Source organism: Pleuronectes platessa, chromosome 8 (genome assembly GCF_947347685.1).
Source record: "Pleuronectes platessa chromosome 8, fPlePla1.1, whole genome shotgun sequence".
NCBI lineage: Eukaryota > Metazoa > Chordata > Actinopteri > Pleuronectiformes > Pleuronectidae > Pleuronectes > Pleuronectes platessa.
In genome coordinates, this window is record NC_070633.1 from 18,354,554 (window position 1) to 18,370,409 (window position 15,856).

At 42.5% G+C, this 15,856-nt stretch overlaps 1 protein-coding gene across 1 annotated transcript; it reads right to left on the minus strand.

Annotated features, from left to right (window-relative positions):
• Positions 1–1,126: 1,126 nt before the first annotated feature.
• On the minus strand, positions 1,127–15,780 carry fbxw11a (F-box and WD repeat domain containing 11a). The gene is made up of 13 exons (XM_053429008.1): positions 15,625–15,780; positions 11,214–11,282; positions 10,250–10,469; positions 9,883–10,069; positions 9,510–9,600; positions 9,127–9,264; positions 7,325–7,443; positions 5,055–5,304; positions 3,845–3,963; positions 3,379–3,489; positions 3,194–3,272; positions 2,590–2,754; positions 1,127–2,426 (listed from the first exon to the last, which is right to left on the minus strand). The coding sequence occupies exons 1-12, from the start codon at positions 15,661–15,663 to the stop codon at positions 2,593–2,595; spliced, it is 1,584 nt and encodes a 527-aa protein (XP_053284983.1). The 5' UTR covers positions 15,664–15,780; the 3' UTR covers positions 1,127–2,426; positions 2,590–2,592.
• Between the last annotated feature and the right edge of the window lie 76 nt (positions 15,781–15,856).

Below are 15,856 nucleotides of genomic sequence, written 5' to 3' on the forward strand. Positions count from 1 at the left end.
TTATGAAACTTATTGTGGAATGCATAGTCTATTCCTCACAGGAAGACAAACATATACCCACCTAAAGTTCATGTTGTGATCCATAACAACCAGAACTCAAAGAACCGACTTACATCCAGTCGTCACCTATAGAAGATGGTTTCCATTTTGCCACAGATCTGGGCATTTCGTTGGTTTGTTTGCAAGATTACACAAACAGCTAATTGGATTTCCACGATACTTGGTGGAAGGATGTGGTTTGTATGGGTCAGGGAAAACATTACATTTGGTGTGGATCCAGATCAAGGGGAGAGATCCAACTCATTTCTCTAACATCGGGAGAGCTTTTTTTCAAGATTTTCAGTTTTCCCAGAATATTTTCCTGGATCTTAGTGAAAAAAAGGGAACTGATATCTGTGATTGTGCAGCTTGATATAATTTTAATGGGCCCGTTAGGCCTGAGCAGAGGTGTGCGCTCTACCAACTTCTATTTGAATAATTGATGTTTAACCTCGAGGTCTCATCCCGATGTCTGAAAACCGCTGCGTGGAGTTCTCCAATACACAAAACTCTAAGGCAAGAAAACACCTCACCCAGGTTTGGTTGGTGCGAGATGAATAACTGTACACACATGCTTTCACAATCTAGGATGTGAACAACCACGTTTCTCATGTTCCATCCAGATACCAGTGCACATGTAAACACTGGCCAGTAAACATTCAAATCAGCCTTTTATGAAAATAAAAAAATAAAAACACTAAAAGCTTCACTACCCACCCTTTCCCTGAGCTTTCAGTTGCACTTTCCTCCATCGTCTTCGTCACCAAATGATGTCTGCTGAGTCGAGTTGCTGCTGGAGGAAAACACTCAAAGATACAAGATTTTCCAGTAAAATCCAGTCACATGATCAGGAGTTAAAAACCTCTTTTGACAATCAATTATCTTGTTTTCATTTTCAAGTATTCTTGTCAGCAATCCAGAAAACTGAGCGGTTTGTTCCCTGCAGTTTGAAGAGGAGGAGGAACAGTCTGGGAACATGTCAGATACAGAGGCAGCATAGGACACAGACACATGCACGCCCACACACACTCGCGCACACACAGACAATTAGACACTCATTCATGTTACAGTTGGCTCAACACTCCACCACTGTCAAGTACTTTATTCACAATAAGGTCATTTTCTTCTTTAAAAAATCATTTTTAATATACAACACAATTTTTGACAAGACAACTCCGTTTACAGCTAAATTTGAGCTCTTGAGTTCCAGCTTCTCTCATAACCAAAGCAAGCACGTAGATGATGGGAGGGAGAGAGAGATGGAGTGAGAGGGACAGATGACCAAGGGAGGAAGTTAGAAGAAAGAAAGGAGGAAAAAGACAGTAAGAGAGAGAGAGAGAAAGAGAGGGAAAGAGAAAGAGGACTACGCTTAGTATGATGTTGGTACTAAGAACCAAAATACTCAAATAAAATTAGAAAATAACAGTAATAAAAAACAGTAAGAAAGTAAGAGTTAGAGAAAAAAAAAGCAGAGGTGCGCCGGGATGCTGTATCCATGGCAACCTCACATGCATGTCTGTTTGTTTGACGCTTCTGCTCTGTTCGGCCATTTCACATAAGTCCACATACAACAAACGCACTCGAAAACTCGAGTGTGCGTGCCCCCCCGTGTTCCAAGCAAGTGTGCATCTCTGGGGGTTAGAGCGAAGGGGGGAGCGAAGGGGAGGTGGGGCTCGGGGGGGTGTCGAGAGAGACAGGGCAGAGTAAGAGGGAGTGAGAGGGAGCAGGGAGGTCATTCCCTAAACATTCTCCCTCGTTCACTCTCTCCGTCTCCCATCCTCCCCTCCTTTTTCTAGAGCTGAGTAAAGAGTCTCTGTCTCCCGCATCACAGCTCCTGTCATCCTCTGTCCAACTGCGCCACTGTGTGTGTTTGTGTGTATGTGTGTAATATATATGTATATATAAATATATATCTATAAGCGATTCCATATCTGTGGGAACCTGTTTTGGCAGGGGGTTGAAAACCGAGGAGCAGAAGCTGCTTGAAGTTTCTATCAAAGGGAAAAAAGGGAGCTTGGGACTTATATAAGATCTACGGTAATACTGTCATTAGTGTACTTTACAAAACATAAATTAAGAGTTGAAGGTGAACTTCTTGGGAGAGTTGCATTGGTTGCGTAGTAGGGCGTCCTCATCAGTGTTGACCTGTGTGTATATGTGCGTGTCTGTGTGTACATGTCACCGTACTGGGCAGGCCATGGGCACAAGCTTTAGAGTCTGTCAGAACGGGCTGAGGAGGGGTGAGGTGGCGGGGTGCAGGGTGGGGAAGTGGACAGAGAGATGACGAAGAGGAAAGAGAGGAGATGGACTCCTTTTCCATGATGGATGCATCCATCAGCCCATCAGCCCTGGGCTCCTCCAAGGAAGGGTGCAGTGGACGGCGCCACCTGAGGCAGAGAAGCAGTTTCCCAGTCACACACAGGTCCACTCAGGGATCATAAATACATTATGCACAGTACAGGAAGTAATTCTGTCAACCTCATCGGTGATGCAGGACATTACATGTTTACAGGAAGCTCTTTCCAGCCGTGTGTGAGAGTGTTTTTGTACCTGCTATCTAGAAATGTAAGTGTAGGTGCGGGAGGGAGACCGTCCCTCTGACTGCCCGTTGGTTGAGACGTTCAGGAAGTCCCAGATCAGAATGGTGTCGTCATGAGAACTGCTGATGATCTGAAACTCATCGAACTGGAGACGGAACACGCGGCCAGAGTGCTCCTGCAGACACACAAACACATCATTAGGATGTTATGACGTTTGGGATGTCACCATTGAAGCTGAAAGTGCAGGTTGATGGACTAGTGTTGTGCGATTGTTCATTAGCTTATGAACTCAGTTGTGTTTTTACAGGATCCATTTCCCCATACAAGACAACAACCACTTGAAACTCAAAGTTTGGGAAATACTGGATCTCACTCATGTTTTCATATGAATTTCTAATATGAAAGGAGTTTAAGCTTGTATGAGAGAGAATTATATAAAAACTATAAAAAAAAGGCTTTAACATTTTAGTAGTGACTAGTTCAAACTTTTTCAATCCTTTACAGCTGACATTTTATAACCAAACCTAAGTTCATTAAAAAAAGTGGCTAAAGACGCTTGTGCATTAGCCCCAGCTGTTAACCATGTGTCAACACAGTAAATCTCTGGTACTCACCACTAGAGTGCGCAGACATAATGTGCTGGCGGGGGCTCGTGGGTCAAGTGCTGCCTGCAGGTCCCACACCTTGATCTTACTGCCGAGTGAAACATGACAAGACGTCAGGGACAAATTCAGTCTTTGTGCAAAAAAAACCACGTGTTTCCATGTTAACAACAAACCCATTCATTAACAACACTCACCCGTCGTAGGCGCCGCTGACGATCCTCTTGTTGTCAAAGCGAATGCAGCGCACCAATTCCTCATGACCTTCCAGGACTCGCAAACATGCCCCACATTCTATGTCCCATAACCTGCACAGAGAGAAAAGCCGAAGTTTACAAACAGAAATAAACAGACTCTACAATGTTTACATCACCACTCGAGTATTGGTCTGAACAAAGATACATTTTTCCAGCTACACTTTACTATATAATGCTTTCAGCCCAGGAGGCCTCATCGATGTCTGGTTAAGAGATCCACGATGTTTAAACAGTAAATAAGCTGCGAATCATTGGACAAAATGATTTATTATTTCTTAATATTAATAATTATACTTCAATACATTAACCATATACATCTTTATTAGACCGCTAACAAAAGAGGCTCCTGTAAAAACACCCTGGTGGCTGAAATGTGTTGGTTTATGCTCAGGTCTCACATGCTTACCGGATTGTGTTGTCAGATGAGCCACTGACCACCAGACGATCTCTGTACTGTAGACAGGCAATACCCCGCTTGTGACCATTTAGAGTGCGCACAAACTCACAGGTGCTGGTGCTCCATACCTGCGGGGGGGGGAGCACAACACAGAAAGGTAAGTATTTGGTTCATTTAACTGTCTTAGTCCATAAAGCTCACATCACAATCGGTTGTAGCAGTGCTCTGGTTTCATTGAACACCATGGTATGAGACTGATGGTAGCCTACTGTGTCCATTTGCTTCCTAACACAGAATAGGCGGACAAAAATGCTACTGAATAGAGAATGACACGTGTGTCTGAGCATTTCCTTTGTACCACACACACACGTAGCAGAGACAATGGCAGAGAGATATCACCTTTCTTCCTACCCCAGAAAAGAAACTAAAATCAGCAGAGTGGGAATACTTTGGATTTCCCAAAACCTGAATGTGCTGTTTTTCGAAAGGGGGAACACATCAGGCATGTTTCTCAATCACTTACAACAACATTGCTCAGTGCAGAAGTATGTGTCTGGTTTTTAACTTTGATTTATACTTAAAAAAAACATGTAAATGTTCAAATAATGATCATAACATGTGAGGAATATCAGAATAATTTCCCACATTCTGCATTGTCTGAGTGTTCAGTAACCTCTGACTTGACCACACACACTGCACGAAGAAACACACAACTTTCCCACCTCGGGGCTGATATGCATGTGTGCGTATTGAAGTCAGACAGGTCAGTCTGTTTACACTTTTATGCAGTTAGAGAACTTGTGAAGAACTATTTTCAGAATTTTTCACAAATCAAATAATAAATTGATTGATGAAAAAAATAATCAGCACATGAATCCATAATTATTATCACAGATAACTTTTATAAAGTGCTATCACTACTTTTATTTACTTAAGGGATGTAAATAATTCCTAAATTTGAAACTAATGATAATATAATAAAATATTGTATACTGTGATGCCATGAAAATGTCACCGTTAAAACAAATTATATAAAAATCTATCCCCCTGTTAATCATTCAAATAAGACTGTAAAAATATGGAGAAAACTGCTAAAGAAATTGTGTCATCTGTATTACTGTCAGAGCTCCAAACTTTACCAGTTAAACAATATTTTACAAAACCCTACCCTCCAGCAGCTATCAGTAACATATCTTTAGAAGTCAAGTTCTCTTGTTACCTTGATGGTGCGGTCCCCTGAGGCGGACACAATGTATTTGTCATCGAAGTCGACCACGTTGACAGCTGCTCGGTGTCCCACCAGGACCCGGCGTAGGCTGATGTCAGTGGGTGAGGCCATGTCCCAAACTGCAATTGAACGGTCCTTGGAGCAGGTGACCATCAGACCGTTGGCGAAGCGCAGGTGAAGAACTGCCTCGTTGTGGTGGATCAGTGTGTTAAGTACCTCACCCGTCATTACCTCCCACACCCTGCGGAGGAGACAGAAGGAGAGCCGCAGAGGGAAACAGGAGGAAATGAAAACAGACATATGGAGAGATGGCAGGGTGGCCAATTGATGAGGGCAAAGGTAGTGGAGGGAGGAGAAGAGAAGGTGAAGGTAGGGCAGGAAAGAAAAATGGGGATGTTGAATGAAAGGGGATGGGTTTGAGACAAAGAGAGAAGGAATGACAGAGGGGGGGGGAAAGTGGAAAATGACAAGGGGGAGGGAGGGGTGTAGGAAAGAAAGATGAGGGCAGCAGGAAGAGTTGTCGAAACGAAAAATAAAAGAAGGGAGAGTGGAAAAGACATGCAGTGGGAGTGAAGGAAAAGGAAAACAATGGAGAGATGAGAGAGAATTATGTTTATTAGTTTTACAATGGAGAGTTCACGTACGTGCATGCAAGCACACACAGACACACACACACACGGGTGACTCTGAAGAACATGTAACTGAACAGGGAATGCAGAAAACACTGGAAAAGCTTACAACCAAATGTAAAAACAAAGTGCCTGTCAAGCCGTTGCTAAGGAAGTGAAGTCACATTTTCCTTGGATATTGCCCAGCAAGTACGGCTGAAGTGTGAAGTAATACGAGAATTAATGTTGAGCTTCTGTGTGCAGTAGCCAAGCAAGTGTCGACATAAACACACCAGCCAGGTCTTTAAAAATCTGCAATAAAACATATCCCGCTATCTCTGCTAATGAAAGTAAATCTAACCCACTATGAAATAATAATCCTCAGTGTTTTATATTGCATCTGTATATAGTGTTTTTATTGTCTGACTGTGAGGAGTAGCTGTAGATTGGGTGGGAACCCAACTGTAAACTGGGGATTCAAAACAGGCAGAAGGAATTTCGGTCCTGACTGTGAGAAACAGACTAGAGAATGAAAGTGTGTAGAAATTATAGAAATGTGAACAGCAGCAGAACCATCTTTTGAGCCTGAAACTAATTTTATGGAATGAGGAATTAAAAGCTATGTTGTACATTATGAAAATAAATAAACTGATATTAGAATTTGTTTTCCATGTTATGTTTTTTAAAATAATTAATATGTATATACCCTGAACTGGATAGGTTTTGTGGGAGTCCTGCATGTTGCATGACATATGGTTAATAAAGTTAAAGAAACGAAAAACACACAGCTGCCATATCTCTATTCATACAAACAATGTAAGTACACTTTGTTGTGTGAATGAGCTCATTACTATATTCTTCAGAGGGACTTAATTCTGAATGCCTGAACAAGCATGAGGTGCTAAAAAAAAAGAAAAAGAGAACCCTCAGGATGAGTGATTTGACTAAAAACACCTCTCTTACCTGTTGTGTGATCATAGACTCTAAAAATTAAATAGTTCTATCTATGTACTGTGATTTTACAACATAACAAATCACTATTGATTTTCACATCTCAAGAGAGATGGAGAATATTATTGGTAAGTAAACAGCTAATTAATGTCTCCCTTTTAAAAGGGAAAAGTGCTTTGTTGATAAGTAGGATTTAATATAATTCTTCCATGAGTGTATTCTTCCGTGTCCGACCTGACTTAACCTTCAATTACAAAGCCTACATTGCAGAAACCCCTTTCTACTATAACAAAGCCTGAGCTAAAGAAAATGTTTACATATCTGTTTTTGTACTTTGGTGGTGGAATCAAATGTCTCTTGTACGTGTCTGTACTAATACATGCTGGGTGATTTCGCAACCCTCAGAAATATCAATAGGCTGCATGAATTTTGACTTGTAAACTGAATAATATACAATCGCTAGCTTTAGTCTGAGGATACCAAAGTAAGTATATATAAATCCCCATGCGTTTTGCGTCTCATTAAGTCTAATAATAGGTTAGTAAATATGACAGAGTAAGTCCCATTGAGTTGTTAAGCCTAATAAGCGGTGAGTAACAACTTTCTCTTCAGCAACTGGAATCACTTTTATTTCTGCTGACACAGCTTTGACTTCTTCTTTATATTAAACTATGTTTTCATTCTGTAAGACATGTGCCTTACCTGACAGTCGAGTCAGACGACCCGGTGACGATGACCCTCTCATCATACTGCAGACACAACACTGAGCCTGTGTGACCGGTCAGTATCTTCAGACACTCCAGTGACTGCTTATCCCAGATCTGTGAGGAGAATACACAGCAGCATGAGAATGAGGATGAAGAGGAGGAAGGAGGGTGAAGCAGAGGGCGACATTGAAAGAGTGGGCACACAGAGAAAATAAAAGAAGAGAAAAAGAAGAGGTTTTGGAAAAGGTTGCAGATCTGGGTCATGCCAAGAATGGCCTATTCTTACAGTGTGTACTGTTCATGCCCCATTTCCCCACTGCTGTGCTGGGTTGTGCGTGTGTGAGCAAAAGACCAATTCAGCTCTTCCCTGGGTGTGCATCAGCCTCCTCCAGAACAATAAGACCAATCTGCTCCCTCTCCTCCCCTCTATCCCCCCCATCCTCTTCTTCATCATCTTCTTCGCTCTCCCAGGCCAGACAGATAAATGGAAAACACAACGGGTCTGGAGCTGAGCCCTTTAAACCTATAATTCACTTGTGTTATGTCTCCGTGTCTGCTGGTTTAGCTCAGCAACGTAGACAATGAGACGTTGAGCCCCTTCTGAGCCAGAAGAAAAAATTCAATTCATAAATGCACAAAGATAGGATGGAGGAAAACAACCACACACGCAGCATACATTGTTTCTCACAGCTTACACTTTTGGCTTCCTCCACCACTGGTGCTTACATAAATGGAATCCATTTTAATTACTCCTTTAAGTCATTTTGGGTAAGTAGGGCAGACTGGCAAATGTCTACAATATGTTTTCACTGCTTCAGTAGCAACAAACCAAAAAAAGTTGCGAAACTGGCCCTTATTTTATTTTTTTGCACAAATTGAAATTTAATTCTGGCTCTTATGTTGATTAAATAAATCAAACACACTGACTAGATTTACATCGAATGTGATATTACAACTATTGAACCTTATGCTGTACAAGACATTCTCCAGGTATGATGTTAAGATGAGTTGCTAAAAGAATAAACCATTCATATTGCTGTTTACATGTTACAGCTCACAGTCTGATTATGACTCCCATCAACATCCATGCCTTCATACAGTCGACCACAATTTCAAAACCACAACCTGAAATGGTTAAATGCACGATGGTAATGTTTATCCTATTGTGTTTTTTCTTTCTGATTTTGTATAAGCTTCAACTCCTTGTTATTTTTTCAATCTTGTTAACACTGGAAGCCAGTACATGCGTTGTCAAGGAGTTGGTAACTGCTTTATGTCCATGACGCAAATGTTTTAAAACCCCAAAAGGACGTTAAAGTTCAGGTAATCAGAACGCGCAATTTACACGAGTGTCTTATTTAGTCTATTGTCGTAGTATTGTAACTATTACAGCTGTCCATGTTAACATGATGACTTAGTTGTGGGGCAGTACATTTGTATTTTGTAAAATAGTTGCACTAACTCAACACGACTTTCACATCCTGTTGTTTTGCTGTCGTACAGAACAGGGGTCATCAGCTGTAATTCTTGGAAATTAGTTTTTGTTTCCGCAGCTGTCAATGAGAAAAATTAGAAAAAAGGGGATATTTTACCTTTCATAATGAAATAAATAATCTATGAAATCGACAGTGAAATGATCTGACAGTATTCGACCCACCTCTGAGGTAGTTTTGCATCTGAAAAGTTAGTGAGGGTGATCGTTGGTTGCAGTGGCAACAATAAAAATAAAGGGGGCAGAGCCATCGCGATTAGACCTCGGATTTTCTGAGACATTTTTTCCCATTCAAATACACATACCTTGATGGAATTGTCCCTAAGGCCACTGATGATCTTGTCATCATCGTACTGGAGACAGTAAACCCCTTTACTGTTTTCTGAGCGACACTGAATCCTCTGCAAGTTGTGTCTGCCACACCGCCAATTAGCCTCAATAGTCTGGAGGGACGAGAGAGAAAGAGCGAAAAAGATTAACACCAGGAGGCATCCAAAGACTCGTAACACTGCATATTGTACAACGTAATGTGGTTAGAACTGAGAGAAATATTTAAGATCTAGATAGCCGGAAAGTGTTCATAGTATTTTTCTGGTTTAAAGACAATTTACTGTATTAATAAACTGTTAATAAATTACTCTTCACAAACAAGTGCAATACTAAAATCCATTTAGCTGTTGTGTCTCACCTCTATGTCTTGGATGATCTTGGGATACAAGGAGTGATAGTAGGAATTGGGTGGGACTTCCGATGTTCGGTTCTTGAACAGGTATTTCTCCCTGGGGGGGAAAAAAAATATAAGTGCTTTGCCTGCTTTGTGTCCACTGGGATTTTTCAACAACACACACTTAAGACAACAGAATCTAATCTGACCTCCTCATTCTCTCCTTCAGTCAGGCTCATTTAAAATTCTAAAACAAGACTAACACTCCAATAACTAAGTGTTTACTTGAAAATCTCAACAGGCATCCACTTAATTTATACCAGCCTCAGCTATTTATATCTTTATATAATATATGGTAGTAGGATAGGCACCACTATGTGTGTTAGCAAAATCTCACCACTGATGTCGTTCAGACAGGCCTTTCCAGAGCGGGTCGGTGCGGACCATGCGTTCGATGAGCTTCTTCCACAGCATACCCTCCGAGATGACCCTCTGCCACTCCTTACACACCAGCTCTGCCGAGCACAGCGAGCGTGCATCCAGGAAAGACAGGATGTTCTCCGCTATGTGATCCAAGCCTTGGGCTACAGAAAAGGATCAGAGTTAATTTTTTGCCTCAAAATTATTACGAGGTAAAGTAGGATTTCCCTTTATTTATAAAATCATATGATTGGAAGGAAATTTGTGCTAAACCAAAAAAAAAAGAAGTGCTAAACTGTGTCCCATCGGACTGTAGTGTAAATATTGCATTTACAAATGTGTACCTGGCAGCGCAGTAATGAAGTCCCTCTGTAGCATGGGTTTGAGGTAGGAGTTGATGTGGCCATGCTGATAGTGGCACATTCGGGAGATCAGTCGCTCGACAAACTCCACCTGGTCGGCCTCTGACCACTGGTCAAACAGTACGATGCAGTTATCTTTCTCCTTCTCATAGTTTCCCTCCGATGGACGCTTGCGGGACCCCACAACAGGGCCGTTACTAAGCTATAAAGATGAGGAACACATAAATATTAGACATTTAAAAACGTGTTGAAAGTTTCTGTTATCATTAATATAATTATAATATCTTTATTATAGTGTAGAGTACATTAATTAAAATACTGAATAAGAAATGTCAGTCGTGTGGGGGGCACTTATTTGGGCTGTATATCAAACTTTATTTCCGCATATGGAGAAATTGTCAGATGATGTTATGTCAGTATGAGCATCTTAGATTAGAATGAGTTTAAAAAAAAATCTTATTTAAATCCAAATCGAGCATCTACAGTGGAACTAACCTAATAACACCTAAAATAATTAAAAATGTTTTTTTCATGTATGAAAAGAGTAAATCAGATCAGACTGGGGGGTGTAACAATGTAGCTGTTCTGGGCCTTACAGCACTCTATGCACTTAATCAAGTCTCTCGCTGTTGTAGAATGGATTAAGTTAAAAATACATTTTCAATGCAGTGTATCAGTGGTGTATGTGTGGGAACAGAAGAAAAACATGTTAATGTCAACATCAGTGTTGAGTGTTTATTTGTATAATATCCTGAAGGGAACTGTCCATGCAGAGAAAAAAAATCTGCTGTCACTGTATATTGTTAAATCAAAAATCACCACAGTTAACATTGCTATAAATGTTACTTTATCAATGAGCGTGCAGATCTCAACTCTTCGCCAAGCTCTGGTCTCAGATACACGAACAGTTCACACACCCACATATTACCCTCAAGCACACACACACCTTGATAACTGTGGTCTTCTTTGGCGACAGATCGTCCACAAGGTTCTGCGGCTCCATCCCTGATGTGTTCTGTAGAAAAAGGACAAAACAAAGAAATGGTGCAGGTAAGTGTCTTAGTCTTTTTGTGTCTGTGCTGAAGGCACTGTGAGAACCAGGGCAGCGGTGTAGATAGTGCTGGACACATGAGTGCCACAGAGACAGCCAAGGAAGGGTAACTATTATGACTTCTGAGGCGTGCACGCACAAAAACACGTGCATACACACAAACATATCGAGCGAAAAAAACTGAGCTGCAACAAAAGGAATCTATCGGCTTGCTCGTCTGATGTGGGCTATGTAGTCTGGACAGGAAATTAAACTGCAGCATCTTGGGTATGTCACTGGCAGAAGCTCAGGCATGACTGTAATGAAACTTTAGTCAGATAGTTGTCTTACAGCATATATGGAATACAGGGGAAAAAACTGAGAGGCAACCGGATCCCAGTCATTTCTATCATGCCTAGAGCCTTAAGTTCACATATCCACAGAGACAGAATGACAGGGGGCGACCATTTGTCCAGTTCTTATTAATAATTTAAATCATCATCAGGAGAATGGACTGTATCTGAATTATTAGGGAAATCGCAAGTTCTTTATGGCATGCAAACTTCTTTGGAAGTCATATTCAATAAGGCAGCCATATCATTTTGTTGCATTCATCATTTCATACATACACCACCAACATGGAGATCTGTTTTCCTCTTACGGGTGCTTGCTATCTACAGCTTGCAGCTGTGACTGAAGATACAAAGGACTAGTTCTAAGGTCAACATGAAAATTAGGATTCTGATCAAACTAGCACATACTTGACTGGCAAAGCCTTCAAACGTACAACGGATATTCACCATCTTGTCCTATACAAAAAAATGACGGCTCTAGATACTGCTAATTCTCCGCCATGAAAACATACAGTCAAGCCGTGTCAGAGGGCAAAAAGGGACTACTGTACAATAATCCATTGCAGGTTCACTCCTAGGTATATATGTTTTTTCCTAACAGTGTATATCACAAGCTAATTCGGGGGAATGGGACACACAAGGCCTTTGCCAAGGAGAGGGTCAAAGCTATTGTATATCTGTACAAGGTCAGAGTCGGGAAATGTCTATGCTGGAGAAAAAGCTAGAATAGAGGCCTGTCTCTCTATTGTAATAGCTCATCTGTTGTTGTTTCTCCAGAAGCTTAAGAATCGCCATAGGTGGTCTACCTGAGGCCTCTTTAAAATTGCTATTGCTAAATTATCTAGATATTCTTTTCTAATGAAACAGAGAACCCCATCAAATTTGGATCATAGAGTGCAATGCCAGGCTTTACTCATTTTAGTTATCCATCTAACTCCGTGCTGCTACACGTGGAGAGCAAAACCAACATAGAACATGTTAGTAGTTGCCACTAGAAGATTCAAACAAACATACAAACAAAAGGACAGGTACCAAGACTAAAGCAGACAGGACAAGAAGCTAGTTTGCTGGTGTTAATGGTCATGCAGAGCAGAAGAAGAGAAGAAAGGAGAAATAAAACAGACAGACCATGTTTGGCCAGGCAGGCAGGCAAGCAAGCATGTAGCCTCTCAGAGCTTGAAGGAAGACCCCCCACCTCGGCCCTCACATCTCCAGGTAGAAGAGGAGAAAACATTACTCCTCAATGCAGGGTTATTCTCTGGTACCCCCAGCAGCCTCCCTCTACCCACACCAAAGTACTTTGGAAGTATTTTACCATTCAAACTAAACTGATTATAAAAGAGTCCTGTTTTCATTACAGGGCACAATCGCTGTTTGACTTTCTTTTTAAACGTTCTGTGACCTAATTTAGATGCAAGAACTGTGATTTAACATGATTATAAAGAAGCCAATTACAGTTTGCACAGCTAAAATTAAGTTTAAAGCAGAGCGAGTTTGAGGACACACCAGAGAAGAACCTGAGAGCAGTATGCTTCAAACAGGGAGGAAAGGACAACGGAAGGTGAGGAGGTGAGAGGATGAGGGGAGGGTGAGTAGGTGCATTACACACCTTGGTGGTATTAGGACTCATGAGAAGTGGGTGTGGAAAAGTGATGGGTGAGGAGATGGCGAGGGAGGAAGGAAAGGGAGAGGAGGAGGAGGAGGAGCAGCAGAATTAGGAGGAGAGAGGCAGAACCTGGTTGTGAGCCCGGGTGGAGGGGATGCTCTGCAGGCACCTGAGTGCACACAAACTCTCAGCCACCGAGGAGCAGCCCAGCCAGAGAGAGCGAGGCACAGAGCACTGTGTGAAAGAGAGAGAGTAAGGGAGGAAGGGAGGAGGAGAACGAAGTGGACAGGGTGAGGGAGGAGGAGAAAGGGAAGAGCAAGAGACCAGAGATGGGAAGTAAAGGAAAAGAGGAGGGGGCGGGGGATGATGAGGGATGTTCAGAGGAGGAAACCAAAGGAGACGAGTGAATGGATGGATCGATGAATGGATGGACAGATGGAAGTGGTGAGTAGTTGTTTAGGAGCAAGAGTGTGGGAAAGTGTAAGGAATACAGAAATAATGTGAATGTAAATAAATAAGGTTTGGTTTGATATTGAGGAGGTGAGTAGGGACATTATCAAAAGGTGAGGGGAAAAGAAGAAGGAAGGAGGTGGGGGATAGTGAGGGGAAAAACCAGTATTAGAGCTACACACACATTGACACAGTGAGCGCAGGAACACACTCTTTCACACACAAGATACAGACTGGTAAACACATACACACACCAACACACACACACACACACACAGAAGCATTATTAGACGTGAACTGGGTGGGGATAGGTAGAGGAGAGGGAGGGGCAATGGGATTAATTTGTCAATTATTGCCATTTTTGGTTTGACAGAATCCCGACCCACTGTTCTGCCATCCCCACTCTCATGGGTGGTTATTGAATAACACTGGGAAGAAAATAAACTCAAAATTCAAATTAAATACACAGACACAACCCAGACAAATTTCGAACTTTTCTTCAGGACTGGAGAATGTAATTCCTCACACCCTGCGTTTATGTAAGGCCTAATATTACAATATGTGAAGTCAGAGATGGGATGGGAAATAGACACCAGCATGTGCCCTTTCTAAAAAGGATATAAACAAACTAATCTATTCGTAACGTTGATGTATTTTGTGTCATAGTTCCTCTCATGGCATATAGACATCTATAGTGATTGTAGAGAGGGTTATTGAGCAAGAATAGACACACTACTAACTTAAGAACCAATCAGGCCACACAGGATGCGTTAAGTCCATAACATCTACAAAACACTGTCGTTTTCTAAGCCTATCTCACTATCGTTGGTCTGCCTGACAATAAACATGGATTTGTTTGCTTGGAAACCTGAAGGATGTTCTCTACTTCAGATGTGGTGTTTATATTGTCTAATCTGTCAAACTGAGACTAACTCCATGGAAGCAAAATGACCCAAACACATGTTGTGGCCCCATCCCAACTAACGTCTTCCTTGCGACCACTTCGACCCCTGTAATATTAATGTTAGCTGTTAGTCAGCTAAAGTTAGCCTAGCTGGCTAGCTTACCGGGGTAGCTAATCATTTCACAAGAAACCTAGGCTACATGTTGTCCTAACCTGACCTCACGTGGAGGGAAACTGTCTTATAACGGTTGTTAAGGTTCCTGCTCGCCAAATTAGCTACAACCACCCTGATCAATGGACTGTTTGATATGTAAATGAACGTCAAGGATACTTAGCATTTTAGCACGCTACCTATGAAGCTAATTGCTACCTCGCCTGTGTGAATGAAAAAGCACAACACTTCCTTCTACGCACTTGACAAATATAAACACGTAGGCAGCGCATTGTTACGATATCAGCTGTATTCCGTGGAGCTGTGGAAACGACCCGACTGCTCCACATGCCAGTCATCGTGTCGGCGGCTCCGAACATAAACGGGATAATGTGACATTACCCGTGAATTTAAGTGCTTCGTCGCCTTCTAGCCAGCGTTAGCCGGATGGCTAAGTATCAGACAGGGCCCAGTTAAAGTGGCGCAGCGTCACCGCAGTGAACGCTACACCGAGAACCCTCCGCTGTCTCCGGCCGACGGCTGCCCATCGAGCCTCTCGTTTCCCCGCTGATTGCCAATATTACCTCAAGACCCCCACACTTTACACCTGTCGGATGATATGGTCTCGGTGTTGTTCAGCTATCCGGCTCGTAAGCGGAGCGTTCTTAACCAAATGTAGCGATCATTTCAGGCCCTCCCTCTGATTTCTGGTTCCCCCCCCTCCTTTCTCCTCCACCTCTCCCGAAAAGCCGCCTCAGCTCGTCCCTGCCGTCGAATCGAGCCTCGGCGCTTCCCCCGCCCGAATAAAACACCGATACTGCCGCCCGCGGGGGTCCGTGGTGCCGCATCGACACGATCCTTACCATCAGTTCCAACGTTTTGTCCTCCATCTCCGGCTCCATGTTGACGATCCCCCCCGAAACTCGCTCTGAAAATGGAAACCCAGCCCTGCGTCGGCGGCCCGCAAATGCAGAGACGTCATTCACTTCGCTCAGCCACACAGCTCCGGTAGGGCAGTGTCAAAGGGTGGGTGGGGGATGGGAACGCCCATGCTCCGGAGGAACCGCGCCGATTGGACAGATTTTGCCAAAAAGG